The sequence below is a fragment of the Penicillium nucicola genome, assembly GCF_028828085.1.
Source record: "Penicillium nucicola strain IBT 29836 chromosome Unknown utg000005l, whole genome shotgun sequence".
Lineage (NCBI taxonomy): Eukaryota > Fungi > Ascomycota > Eurotiomycetes > Eurotiales > Aspergillaceae > Penicillium > Penicillium nucicola.
This window is the reverse complement of record NW_026643129.1, coordinates 1351746-1365526: the sequence shown is the minus strand read 5'-3', so window position 1 is coordinate 1365526 and position 13781 is coordinate 1351746. Positions and strand designations below refer to the sequence as shown.

Sequence of the window (13781 nt, the reverse complement as noted above, 5' to 3'; positions counted from 1 at the left end):
CTCTGCTCTGGGCGTTTGGGGAAAGGGAAAGCTTCAAAAGCTACATGACACTCACGACCATTTCTCATACTCATACTCATCTAACATAGCGACAAGTCTAATGACCTTCAATACAAGACTAATCAATTCCCTCCATGCTTGGATATCTAAAAACAACCAATATAAACAAAACCAACCGAACCCTCAATTCCTAAGAATCTCCTCCCAAAGCAATCCCAACCAACCTAACGGCATTATCCGACAAGGAAATCTTCAAAGCCTCCTCCCGTCCGCGCTCACTCATTTTCCCCCAAGTCTTCCGCAAGATATCAACCATCTTGCCCTCATCTCCAAGCTCCCTCTCAAACCGATCAAATTGATCATCCAAAAACACCAAACAAGCAACATCCTCCAGCGTCTGCGTATCTGCATCCCCCTTCTTCAAATCTGTCTTCTTCACCATCTCTCCAACCCGTTCTGCCTCCTCCACCGAATACCCATTCCCAACACAAATCCCCTGCACAATCTCCGCCTGGCGACGCTGTAACCCCGCGCGCCAGCTGTGGTAGCCGATTTTCGTCATGGGGTAGCTGTCCCGCGGTACTTCCCAGCGACGGAGGTGTTGCGCGCGGATTGCAAGACGGAGGAGCTCGTCGGCGTGAGGGTTGAGAGTTTCCAGGTACTTGGTCATTTTTTGCGCATAGTGTAGTTCGTAGGGGATTGGGCCGGTGGGGGTTTCGTGTTGGCGGGGGTCTTCGGAGTGGGCTGCGTCGATTTGGGAGAGGGATTTGTCGTATTTGGACATTTTGGCGGGCTAATTGCGCGGGGTTTGGTTTTGTCTTGGTTTCAATAGCTGCTTTATATATCGCAGTCTTTTGGTCTGTTTATGGGCAATTCGGGCTTATGATTGAGGTTGTTGCGGGAACTTGGCTTTCGATAAGATTATGCCGCTAGGTCGGATTCGGTTTAGTCGAACTGGTAATCTGGGCGGTTCTGATTGGACGAACTATATAGATCTTCTGCCTTCTTTTAGATGTGATTATTGGTGGAGGCAGAACTATGAAACCGAACGATACTGGAAAGCGATATATCTTGATCAAATTGGACGGACACCAGGAACATGGTGCGTGATCTCTACAATCTATCTATAGGACATGTTATTCCACATACTTTGCACAATCCGCAAAGGAAACCTAGATAACATCAGTGGCCTGCGGGGGATTAGCCTGCAAGGGAACTGTTCAAGTCGAGCCCAGCAATGTCGTAATTACAACAAGCAACGGAAACAAAATTACAATCATGCCCGACTCTTCGGGAACGCAAACAACTCCTGCGATCCATCCGAGCTAGGGGTGTCCACCTCATAAGTTTTTCCCTTGTCTTTGTCCTCAAAGATGCGAGCAACTTCTTCCAAAGACAGCCCCTTGGTCTCGGGGAAGAACAGGTAGATAAGAACCAGGAAAACGATCAGACATCCCAGGTACACAATAAAGTACCGCCAGTGGAGCGTCGCAAACGCCACGGGGTTCATGAACTGGTTAATAAAGCAAGCAAGGGAATCAGTCGTCAACGTAACAGCAAGACCTTTGGCGCGTAGCTGGAAGGGTAAGATCTCAGCTGGGTAGGCGATGAACAGTGGCATGTATGCCATGTCGTAGCCAGCGCAGAAAAGGAATAGCATGGGGACAACTGCTATGCCAGCTTCCAGGACGCCGAGCTCTTGGAAAAGTCCTGACATGGTCGTTGCAGCGGCAAGATAGATCAGCATCAAGGTTGTCGCGATTAGCCATAGTTTCCGTCGTCCGTAGCGGTCTGCCGCCATTGCTCCACCGACCGCAAACATCAAGTTCCATACTTGCATGCTAATATTGATGGCGGCTTGGTGAGATGCGTTATAGATACCCACAGATTGAAGAATTGGGGCTAGGTAGTAAGAAACGACACCTAGAAGTATGTCTCAGCACAGTGATTCTGATAGAAGAATGGGAAGATATCTTACCGTTTCCAGCCCATTCCTGCATGAAACCGAGTAACACGCAGATGGACAGCCGGTGCATATCACCGCGAGTCTTGAAGAAAGAGCTCCACCGCCGCGAATCTACATCCGCTTCGGCATTGATACTCTTGCAAATCTGATAAAATTCATCCACGACCAATTCATCAGTCTCATCACCGTTTGCGTGGTATTTGGCCAAGATAGCCATGCCCTCGTCTTTCCTGTCCCTCGACACCAGCCACCTCGGACTTTCAGGAACAAAGAACAACCCAATAAGCTCGAAGATTGGATAAAAGATCTGCAGCAAACACGGCAGTTTCCAGGACCAGTTCCCTGCAACCCACAGGCTGGCAAATCCGACCGACGCCGACGTTATCGATCCAATGAACCATAGCGCATTGTATAGACCGGTGAAGGCCTGTCGCTGCCTCGGATGGGCAGATTCGGTAATGAGAAGTGGTGCGGCAGTTTGTGAGATTCCGACGCCCATTCCTGCCAGGACTCGTGCACCGAAGAAGATCCAGTGGTTCTGAGATGCGATTTGGATTATTCCGCCGGTGATTACTAAAGCTGAGCCGATGGCGACGCAGATCCGTCGGCCAAAGTTGTCGGCGATGTACGAGCCTGGGATAAAGGAAAGAAAAGAACCCAGTGAGACAGCTGCGATTATGAGACCTCTTGTATTTGCCTCGAGACCGCCGAGGAATTTGTTGACTATCGACATAGTTAGCATTCCTGCTGTTCGCGTGGTTCATCTTGATATACAGATTGGATTGGCATCGTACATTCGGGCAGCACGAGGAGTCCATTGATCATGCTAGCACAATATCCAGAAGTAGCTGACGCAGACAGCATAAACCCAATACCAAGGTTCAACTTTCGCAAACCACGATCTTTCATCCAGCTCTTGTTAGTATTGTTCTGCAAAACCACCTTAGGTTCCGAAGAGGCTGCCATGATGTCGGCAGGGCAAAAAGATCTCGATTAAAAAAAAGCTCCGAGAACCGAACCACTGGAGCTGTCAAGCTCGATTTATTTAAAGGCTAAAGACTAATTGTCAAAAAAAACCTCCGAATAGTAACCCGCCTCTACATTCCTGCCATATAGCTAGGACGTGAGCTTTCCGGGTAGGGTTACAGCTGTAGCTAAGGAGTTGGAATGTAGGGTGAAAAGTCAAATGATCCGATCACCGGACAATTTTTCTTCGTTAGCTCAGATCCAAGAGCTTTGCAGTGTACACGCTTGTCAAGCATGCCTGATAAAGCGTGTTGATTGGAAGGAAGAGCTTTCAGGGGTTTGGCAAGCTCGGTGCTTGAAGAATGTTCATAGCTCCTCACCTTTGGCCGCGGGGATCTTTCCCGCAGTTGCCTGGATCTAGCTTAACGCATCCTGGAATAGATCCTGTATGGATGCCCTTGATCATTTTGATTCGCAATAGATCGACTTCGCAGAGACCTTGTCTCTGGGGAAACGCTGTAAGGAAGAGTAGTCCCCACGGAGTACGACGACCTTCTATCTTGTGCTTCGTTCCTTTGTGACTTGATTTATGAACCAGATCGGTATATCTCTGTCCGTGCAACGTCACCTGTTATTTCAAAAAGTCAGTTTTGGGCAACTCGTGAAATCGAGACGCGATAACGTGGAATGATGCTGCTGGGCTTCTGACGCGCTTAGCCCTACGCCAATCGGAAACTTATTTAATTTCCGCGCTGGCTATTGTCTCCCCCTTTCTTTATTGGGAGAGGTCATAGCAGATTCGTACGAAATATACTTTTCTGAGACGTAAATATGACGGTTGGTATGAGTTCATTTGGTCTGAAAAACTTGTCGAGGCTGGGGAAGATCCGGAGATCTTTATAAGCATTGACGTCTGGCCAGCCTTAAAATTCTCGACTTTCCTTGTTTTGTTGAGTCATCTAGTCGCTCTACTTCAAGAAGTGAGACTTATGAACTCATATTATTGTAGTCCTGCCGCGCGGTATGTTACATCGGAACTGCGAATTAGGGCTTCCCAGAAATCTGAGGCAACTGCCTTCTGTGTTAGAACGCTCTTATGAAAAGATATAAAGCGTATATTGACAGCTCTGATCATTGAAGCTTCTACGAGGTAATCAAATCTCAATAATAACCTCAAAATATTACAAAACAAGATTTCAAAACTTATGTAATAGCCACTTAGTTCCTTCTGCGGAGCATATTAGATGAACGCATATCTTGGAAGTAGATGCTTGATTCATTAAAACTTGGCTCTGGTACAAGAAAATGAGATTATCTTCCATGTATCAATATTACCTACTACGTGTAGTACTGTCAATATATATTCAACCTCAAACTTCGATATACAATGGAGATGCGTATATATATGAGGTCGAAGAAGAGTGTAAGGAAGAGCACCCAGCATCACAAAATATGATCAATTGCGTAACTTGAATTAATATGGAGATTAGGGGTCATTTAGGTAATCCAGGAGCTCTATCTAAGTAAAAGAAAATTGATCTCACTCGTAGTTCAGGCTGAATTGTTCGGCTTTCTCGTATAGAAGAGCGGGCCGATTACGCCTTTGAGCCGCCACCAAAGTCAAGGAAACAAATTTCCGACAACTTTGGAAAATTCAACGGAATCTTACAAGTCCCACATCAGAGAGAGAAAAATGCTTCGGCAATAAGCTCCTGAAGGAGTACATGAACGCTGTTGGCCCTTAGGGATCTTGGCAGGTTGAGCGGTATATAATTTTGCTACTTGAGTATATTCCGATGATCAATACTTTCCCACTCTGGCGTGAGACATCCCAATTATGATCCCAACACTCGCATATCACTCGCCAATTCAATGATGCCAAGATAATGTGTGCAGGCACTGCCACCACGCCAAGGCGCTGAGAGTGTTCCGGACACCGGATATCTTGGCACGATAGTCTTGGCCTTGGTATCAGATCGATCAGTACCCCTTAAGTCCTGGATCAAAGTTAAGGTTTTTTTCTTCTCGCTCTTATCTGATCTTTCTGGCTGCTACTCAATAATAGTCCCAGGACCAGCTACTCAAAATGACAGAAGACGACCCTCTCAACCTCAAACAATATAAAATCGAAATAACCGAACAAAAACGAAATTGGGTCCCAAGTTTCGGCGACGATGAAAAGCTCAACGGCTTTTACAAAGAGCAAAATGAGATGATCGAAGGGTTCCTCTCCAGTGGCGACGAAGAACGCCTCAAAGCCGAAGATGAAGCCCAGAATGGCGGCAAAGTAAAACTCGCCGTGCGCGCCAGCTTCGTCGTCAACTTCTGCCTCTTCGTCATTCAACTGTACGCCGCCGTTTCTACAGGCTCCCTGGCACTCTTCGCCACCGCCGCCGACGCCTTCATGGACCTCGTCTCGTCGATAGTCATGCTCGTCACATCACGCATGTCCTCCCGACCAAAGCCATACAAGTACCCTGTTGGACGTCGTCGTGTTGAAACAATGGGTGTCATCATGTTCTGCGCGTTAATGACTATTGTGGCAATCGAGTTGATCATCGAATCGGCCAAGTCGCTCGCCGGCGGAAAGACCGAGTCGGAACAGTTGAAACTTGTCCCGATTATATGTGTGGGTGTTGCTATCTTCTCGAAATTTTGCCTGTTCCTGTATTGCTACAGCTTGCGCCGGTACCCAGCAGCTCATGTATTCTATATTGATCACCGCAATGATCTTGCTGTTAACGGGTTCGGATTGATCATGTCTATTGTTGGTGATCGGTTCGTTTGGTACCTTGATCCTGTTGGCGCTTGCTGCATTGCGCTGTTGATTTTGTTCTCTTGGACATCGACGGCTTTTGAGAATGTGTGGTTAATCGTGGGGAAGTGTGCTCCACGTGAATTTGTCAACAAGTGCATTTATGTTGCTTTGACTCATGATCAGAGGATACAGAAGGTTGATACGGTGAGTCTTCAAGTGGCTAATCTTATCCTGAGTAGTGGCTGATCCTTTGCAGTGTCGCGCTTATCATTCTGGTCAGCAGCTCTATGTCGAGGTTGATATTGTCATGGACCCGGAGACTAAGCTTCGAGAATCTCATGATGTAAGCCAGGCCCTGCAGCGAAAGCTGGAAGGTCTTGCGGATGTTGAAAGGGCCTTTGTGCATGTCGATTATGACTATGAGCATGATATAAACGAGGAACATAGGCCGCTTTATGATTTAGGTGGATCGGGCCACTCTATCAGAGCTTTGATCAAACGTTTATGGACCAAAACCCAAAAGCATGACCCGAATGGAGCTGTAGTATAATATATTGGTATCTTGTGCTGGCTGCACTGTTAATGAAAGAGCAAGGATTATAACAATACAACATCTAAGCATAGGATCATTCCTTAAATGTGTTCCAGTTCTGAGCGACATCAATCCTCAACAGCACAATTCTCTTCGTCCTCTTCATCATATTCGATGACCATGACCTTTCGTCCTTGGTACCATGCAGGCCCGATAAGCTGGCCCGAGTCTGGAACACTGATATCGAACGGAAGTCCCTCAGTTACAATTGAATCGTCTGATCCAGAACTCAAAAGCTGACGCCGTCGAAAGTCTTTCTCCCAGTTACGTAGAGAGACATTCCGTCGTAGAGTTGGCGTTGTTAGTGGGGAGGCCGCAATCGCCTCGGCGAGCATTTTATCGAGCCACATGATAATTTTGGCCTTATCAAGACGCCAATCGAAAATCACAGAAGAAAAGAGCCGCCGTTCCGAGTCCATAAACCAGAACATATATCTAGTACTGTCAGTCGTGATTCCGAAAGCAATAGCATGGATCTTTTTGATTTTAGTCCGACAGTCCTGTATAGCTGCGAGATAGGTAGCTATTTGACGGTCGGCAGAGAGTAACTCGCAACTCCGCTTAGCCTCTACAGCAATCAACGCCGAATCAATACCGTATTGGGGGTCATCATGGCAAAGGAGCCAATCGGCACGGCCAGTGATGTACGTATTTCCACGTAAAAGATTGACATCCACCTCCGGATAGAGATGAAGATGTTCAAGCGACCCTTTGTCAGAAAGATGATGAAGCCGGTCAAGAATAAGTAGCTCGACAACGACGCGTACAGAAGCTTCCGAGTTATTGATTGTGTGGTATTGAGAGACTTGGAGTTGGTGAATAACATTGTCCACATCAGGGGAGAGGTTAGCTGAGGGAGAGTTATCGATATCTTGCCTATTCCAAAGATCCATCGGATTATGTGTGATCTCTAAAATAGTGCAGGCCTCTTCGAGGGTTTTGAAATCCCTTGCAGCATAATGGACGCCGACGGGGTTCTTTGCAAAGGCGAGTTGTTGCATCAAAGGAGATAATACTGTAAGCTGTGCGGCCGCACGAGATCGGATGACAGGGTCATCGCTATTCATATCAGTGAGGATATCCGGAAAACGTTTTAGTGGCTCGATCATGTTGGAATCAATCATAGGAACAACTTTTCGCCGCTTATTTGACCGGAAAACCTGGCTTGGCGCTTGGCCTGACGTTGAGGAATACATGTTTAGCTCTGATAGATGAAGTTGTTGAATGGTTGGTAACTGGTGACCTCGACAAAGGCAATGACAACCTGTGGGTCAAGACGACGATCACGAGACAGCAAGAGCGGCTAACAGATCTGGGTAGGCGGTCAGGGGCAGCATATCGGCCAACTGCATGTAGAGACGCATAGAATTGCTGGATCCTTGCCCAATGCATAGACCACATCGAAGAATAATTTTTGTCGTTCCCAGGGCCTGCAGATAATGTATTCCGCTTACAATTTCAATTACTTCCCAGGTACAAATGTTCAGACAAAACACTCTAATTGGATTCCGAGGTCTCCACCACAGCCCTGGACGAGGCTCTTGGGTGAGCCTGAGCAGAACTATAGAACTTGCTTATTACATTGGGTGTTATATGCTCTTGACAATGCAATATGAAATAGCAGAAACTCGTTATCAATTGATATGGCCATAAACGACTAATTCATAACCGCAGCAGTACAAAAGCCGCAAATCTCGAATAGCTAATAACTATCACTCGCCAGACATAGCTGCATATATCCAAATCAACCTTCCCTCTTCTTAGTTATCGCAAACATCCCATACGGCTTCACACTGAAAGCACCATTAAAATTCTTCCCTTGGATATCAAGTGAATACGCCTTATCCGCCAACTCAAAATCGACCTTTTGAATAATGCCCACGAGCGTATGAAGCGACCACTCCCAAGCATAATGGGTGCCATAGCAAGAGCGCTTGCCATTCCCAAAGCCCTTCTTGACTCCAACAGGGAGTCGATCATATGCCTCGCCGAGCATGCGCTCCGGTTTGAATGCATTGGGGTTCTCAAAGACAGTGGGGTCTCGATTGACGGCGGACAGAATTGCAAGCACTGGTTGGCCTTTCGGTAGTTCGTACTCTCCTCCTGCGAGGAGAACTGGTCCTTGGATGGATGGCAGAGACTCGATATTGAGGCCTGGGGCTGTGGCGCAGAGACGCAATGTTTCTCGGAGGACGGCTTCGCAGTAGGGTAATTCCGAGAGATGATGGTGCTCGAGGGGGCTGGTGGGACCGACTACAGCGTCTAGTTCCTTTCGGGCGCGCAGCATTGTGTCGGAGTTCTTCGCTAGGTAGTATAGAGCGAAGCTGACTAGGTTAGGACAGGTCGCGCTGCCGATGAAAATGTTGATTATCTCGTCAATGATCCTGTCGTCTGGTAGGGTTTCCCCAGTCTGCGGATCTTTGCCGTTAATTAGGGCATGGAGAAGGTCGTTCTTTTCGACTGGGTTGTTACGTCGGTTGGCAATTATTTGCGCACAATAGTCACGAGAGATCTTGATATCCTTGTCGAAGGTCTTCTGGTACCAGAGCCAGGTAAGAAGTTTTGGGCGTGAAGGCCGGCGAACAGCTTCAAAAGTTGTGTCAATCATGGCTTTGATGGCTGGGGGCTCTGTTCCTAAGACACAGTCCACGCGCTGACTGAAGAAACATTGTACATTGGCCGCATGGTTCAGCCGGTCCAAGTCATTGGTCACATCCACGCGCTTTGGGGTACCGTCAGTCGAAGTCCACTTCTGAATCAAGTCGTCTAATGTCGCCGAGATATCGTCGTGCATCTCTTTGACAGCTCCGGGTAGGACAAAGGGGGCCATGATGCGATGTGCGATTCCCCAGCTTTCCTCTGTGGCATACGCAGTGAAGAGACTATCGTGTGCAAGATGGCGGATCTCAAACATGGCGCCGGTAATGCATTTCTGGAAGCGCTTCTCGTCGCAGATCTCCTCCAGAAGGGCCGCGCTTGTGATGAAGATAAGTTGCTTGCCTAGAACTGTGATTTTGAAAATGCCTTTGCTACCATGCTCTGCAGCTAGCTTGTTGAGAGAAGCCCAGACATTCTTGGCATCCATATCAAAGAGGTTTCCAACAATTGGAAGCCCCGGAGGCTGGGGAATTGGTGAAGGCATCGTGTGTAAGCACAAAGATAGGGGTGGTGGAAGTGGGTGTAGAGACAGCGTCTGCACTTTTATATAGCTACCGTCACATTTCTGCAGGGCACGAGCCAGTGTGACAGCATCTAGCGAACCTATTGACCCGCATGATCATGAATAGCAGCTGTTTCAGTGGCTGATATGCTGTGTGACGGCATACTAGCTCCGACATTGGCATGGGCAAGGGAATAATTCTTTGAGATTGGAGCCTAGGGAGTTTCGTGTCATTGGCTTGGAAATGTCAGCGACTCTGACTTTGACATGAGTGGAACTGCAACGGTCACGGTAAATGTGCAGCTGAGGGCTGAGAAGTCCCCCACAGACCCGCCACGCATGACTAGGGTCCTTTTGTCCCTTGGCACATTCCTGAGAATTCCTGACTATTGGGTCAGTTTGCCAGGCGGAATGGGGAGTCATATTTATAGAAGTGGGAGGTCATGACCGCAGAGATCTGTGAATAGCGTTAACTATTCGCAGGAATACAAAATGCCTGATCTGGTCGGCTACAATAGCCTCAAGTTGATGTGGGGGACTACTGCATTTTCTCAACTATTGCAGGTGGCTGCATTGGCTAGCGCTTTCTTCTCTCGCTCTTGGGTCTTCAAGAACTACTGTACGTGGATTGATTTCAAACGGGGCCAGGGTTGTTCGGCAGGTGTTGGCAATCAGGGCTGAGGAAAAAAAGGACACCGTTCAATGCTGAAGTATTTTCTCTTTTCTCGCCAATAAATAAAAACCTCCCAACATTTGAACATATCCAAGTCTATAATAAACATTAAACCACCATAACAAAAGAAAAATTAAAACGATTTCAGCCCCCGGGGAATCTCCACGGCAGTAGGGGCATCAGAAACACGAGAATCCGGTCTGGACTCAGGATGAGGCATAGTTGCCTCGACATCAACATTAGCAGTGTCCGGCATCGGAGACTGGAGACCCTGATTGGAGTTGAAAGCCTGGTTCATGGTATAAGCCTTGCTCAGGAGACTAGTCAATAACCCAAGCACAGCAACACCACACATTACAGCCCAAACAATCGACAGCGCCTTGGAATAGAGGCTCTCGATCAAATGTCGTTCATCTGAGTGAACAGGTAGCGACTTGATATACTGAACCAAGCTTGACGCATCCTGCGCATACGCCTCCGCCGTGCGACCTAGCTCGGGATGACTGTGGAACTCGGCCTTGATGCGGTTTTGGAAAACAACGCCGCCAATAGCGACGCCGATGGCTTGACCCAGTACTCGGAAGAAAGAGGTCATGGTCACCGAGATGGACAGATATTCACGGTTGGCGGCGGCCTGTACAGCTAGCATCACAGAGGGGTATAGGATACCCAACCCGACTCCTGGGACTAGGTTGAGGAAAATCCACTTCACAACGCTTGTTTGTGGGTCGAGAAGGTACAGGACTCCCAGTCCCAGGGCGGAAAGAGGCCATCCAGACCACAAGGCCCATCGGTAACTGCCTGTTTTCGCCGCTGTGATGCCAACAATCACAGAGATCGGGGCTACTGTGAGACACTCGGGGAAGACGCCAACACCTGCGATGACTGGGCTGTAGCCGAGGACACCTTCGTAGTACAGAGGTAAGTAATAGACGATGGACCACAGTATGATGCCGTGGAGGAAACAGCCAGCATAATTCGCCGAGACTGTTCGGTTGCTGAAAATGACGATTGGGATGAGAGGGTGGGAAGCTACCAGAGCCTCATAAAGAGAGAAAGCAATCAGACCAGCGATACCGAGAATCAGTGGTACCAATGTGTGCCAGGAACTCCATGAGTACATGACTCCTCCCCATGTTAACGGGATCAAGAAAGAAGTCAGTGAGGCGACAAACAACACACATCCCACATAGTCGACTTGAACGAGACTTTGGCGCAACGAAGCAGGCTCCTTCTTTAGCCTGAGGAAAATAGGAACGAGTACTAGTCCCAGACCACAGAACGGCAGGTTGATCCAGAAGATCCACCGCCAGGAAGCAGACGATTCAGCAAATCCTCCACCCATCAGAGGGCCGATGACTGTTCCTAAAGCCCAAGTCCCAGAGCGGATGCTGAACCATTTGCCTCGTTCCTTGAGTGGGATCAGGTCTGCGATCAGGACCTCGGTCAAAGCCATGATACCACCTCCGCCAATACCCTGGATCGATCGACCGACCAGCATTTGAGCAAATGCGCGAGAAAGAGCGGCGGTGATCGAGCCAGCTGTGAAGGCCAGGACAGCGACCCAGAGCGCGATCTTGCGTCCAAAGATATCGGATGATAGAGAGAAAAGAGGTTGGCATACGCAGGATGTCAGAAGGAATGACGTTCCTGCCCAGAAGGCTTCCGTGGCTGTTCCACCGAGATCATTGGATATAATCTAGTTAGGGTATGTTAGTGCCGAGCAGATCATCGAAGAGAATGTACGCACTGGAAGTGAAACTGATATAGATGTAGCATCCAAAGCAGCCACGAAGTTCAGCAACCCAACCACGCCAAAGATACACTTGAGCTGCCAGTTTGGACGAAACTTATCTCCATCATCCTGCACACTTACAATCGCAGTCTTTTCCGAGGAAGCCATTTGATAGACAGACCCGATCAACCACAGTTATTTAGTCTATACAACCCGAGGAACACACAAACTCTTATAGATCCCACAACCACCAAAATAACCTCTCGTCGCGTATATACCTTCACAACCCAAATTCCAGGCTGATCGCTTATCGCTCCCTCCGCGCCAAAGAGAAACCCTTGGGCCATACTTGTCCATGCACCGCCTGAACTCCATGCGGCTCGGCATCAATACTGACGTAAATCCGTGCACGGGACTGGAGGGATCAAAGCTTGGTTGGGCTTAAGCGTTCAAGACTGTACAGTACACATGGCTTGCCTGCCAGAAGTTGGCTGTCTACCCGACGTTAGACAAGTACAGTCAGTAGATCAGCTCGAAGGAACTTCGTATCGCTGTGTGGCGTCTCTGTGCTGCACTAGTCTCGGCAAATGCCACTCAAGTAGATTTTCCCAGTCTTGAATCAGTACATTTCAAAAATCGACAGCTGAATCGTTTGAGATTTCTAGGCGCCTCGGGTGAAACAAAGTATCAAGTATGTAATAAATCTAGATGTATGTCGTTGTTTGCATACCTCGAAACGAGGCATCCCAACTTACTGTATTCGGCAACACACCGATCTCAATACCATCAGCCAGAGAACCCACAGTGGAAACAAAGAAGCCAAAGTGTCTCAAATCATCTCCCAAGCTCCACCATCTCAAACTGTAGAATCAAGCCTCAACTTGGACTCTTCCGAATGTCGAAACTCGGCTATCTCCGTGAGCCCACACCAAACAGCTCACAACCTCGCGCCTAGCCAGATCGGACCGAATCAAGCCTCACGATTTGACACCCCATGTCTGATCCCAGCTGGTGCTGACGCAGAGACCCTGGAGAGATGAGATGTGAGATGTGAGCATTGAGCGCATCAAATCCCGGGTAAACAAATAGTTACCGCCCAATCGGCGGCTGCAGGAGTCCGATTGACAGCCAATCGGTGCTAGTCGCAAAATCGCTACTTCTACTGTTGGAAACTGTGAGTTGGCAGGGAGTTGGAAGTGGATCCTTGAAGGGATGTGTGATTGGGGCATTGCTGCATGTTTGATTTGACCGCGTTAGTGTGGTGTGTAGAGTTGGTGCTGGGTTGGCATTTCTGGATGTGGCTGGCGGAGGTTTGGGCTTGAGCTTACTTTTTTTTTTCTTTCTTCCTTACGAGGTCGGCGTCGCCGAGAGTGTCAGCCTCCAAGCCTCTTTCTTGGGGATGTTCTGTTTGTTCTCGAGGCCGGTTTGAGGCAGCGGATCTGGGCCCGAAAACCACCCGGGAGTTTTCTTGAATCGGTAAAATTATGCGGTGATTTAACGTCGGGGTTAAGGGTCAGGCTATTTTGGTTCTTGGCTGTTGATCGGGAGAAGATTAGAGTGCTTGGGGGCTGTCGACAGCTATATGAAATGGAGATATCTCCCTCCCCAAGGGTTGTGTTTGCAACTTACTGTTGGACTTGGCACACACCTCGCATTCATTTCTCCATCTACAGTCTACAAGGGGAATTTCAAGTCATCTATTGAATCAATTGACTAGCTCTTCTGGCGGACTAGTGCCGACATCGCAGAATGAAATCTCCACGCCGTCAAGACATAAGTCCCGAAGGTAAAAACCAATAAAAACATCGAGGGGTGACTGTGACACTCCTAATAATCATTGATGAACACAGCAGTCCATCCAGTATGTCGGCGGAACAGGTTAAAAAAAGAATAAAAAAGAACCAAGCATAATACAACACCGTTTGCGGCAA

At 48.2% G+C, this 13781-nt stretch overlaps 6 protein-coding genes across 6 annotated transcripts; 1 reads left to right on the top strand and 5 right to left on the bottom strand.

The window, feature by feature from the left end:
• Positions 1-190: 190 nt before the first annotated feature.
• Positions 191-784, bottom strand: N7511_005586 (DUF4202 domain-containing protein; the record flags this gene model as incomplete). The annotated part of the gene is made up of 1 exon (XM_057127963.1): positions 191-784. One exon carries the CDS (start codon positions 782-784, stop codon positions 191-193), a length of 594 nt encoding a protein of 197 aa, XP_056984480.1.
• A 492-nt stretch (positions 785-1276) lies between these two features.
• On the bottom strand, positions 1277-2932 carry N7511_005585 (uncharacterized protein; the record flags this gene model as incomplete). Its single annotated transcript, XM_057127962.1, has 3 exons — positions 1277-1923; positions 1979-2689; positions 2761-2932. The coding sequence occupies 3 exons, from the start codon at positions 2930-2932 to the stop codon at positions 1277-1279; spliced, it is 1530 nt and encodes a 509-aa protein (XP_056984479.1).
• Positions 2933-5018: 2086 nt separating this feature from the next.
• Positions 5019-6234, top strand: N7511_005584 (cation diffusion facilitator family transporter; the record flags this gene model as incomplete). Its single annotated transcript, XM_057127961.1, has 2 exons — positions 5019-5894; positions 5947-6234. Coding segments are annotated over 2 exons (1164 nt in total), but the record flags the coding sequence as incomplete, so codon positions are not given.
• Positions 6235-6350: 116 nt separating this feature from the next.
• On the bottom strand, positions 6351-7478 carry N7511_005583 (uncharacterized protein; the record flags this gene model as incomplete). Its single annotated transcript, XM_057127960.1, has 1 exon — positions 6351-7478. The coding sequence occupies one exon, from the start codon at positions 7476-7478 to the stop codon at positions 6351-6353; it is 1128 nt and encodes a 375-aa protein (XP_056984477.1).
• A 548-nt stretch (positions 7479-8026) lies between these two features.
• N7511_005582 (uncharacterized protein) lies at positions 8027-9424 on the bottom strand (the record flags this gene model as incomplete). Its single annotated transcript, XM_057127959.1, has 1 exon — positions 8027-9424. One exon carries the CDS (start codon positions 9422-9424, stop codon positions 8027-8029), a length of 1398 nt encoding a protein of 465 aa, XP_056984476.1.
• Positions 9425-10248: 824 nt separating this feature from the next.
• Positions 10249-12018, bottom strand: N7511_005581 (uncharacterized protein; the record flags this gene model as incomplete). Its single annotated transcript, XM_057127958.1, has 2 exons — positions 10249-11814; positions 11866-12018. The coding sequence occupies 2 exons, from the start codon at positions 12016-12018 to the stop codon at positions 10249-10251; spliced, it is 1719 nt and encodes a 572-aa protein (XP_056984475.1).
• Between the last annotated feature and the right edge of the window lie 1763 nt (positions 12019-13781).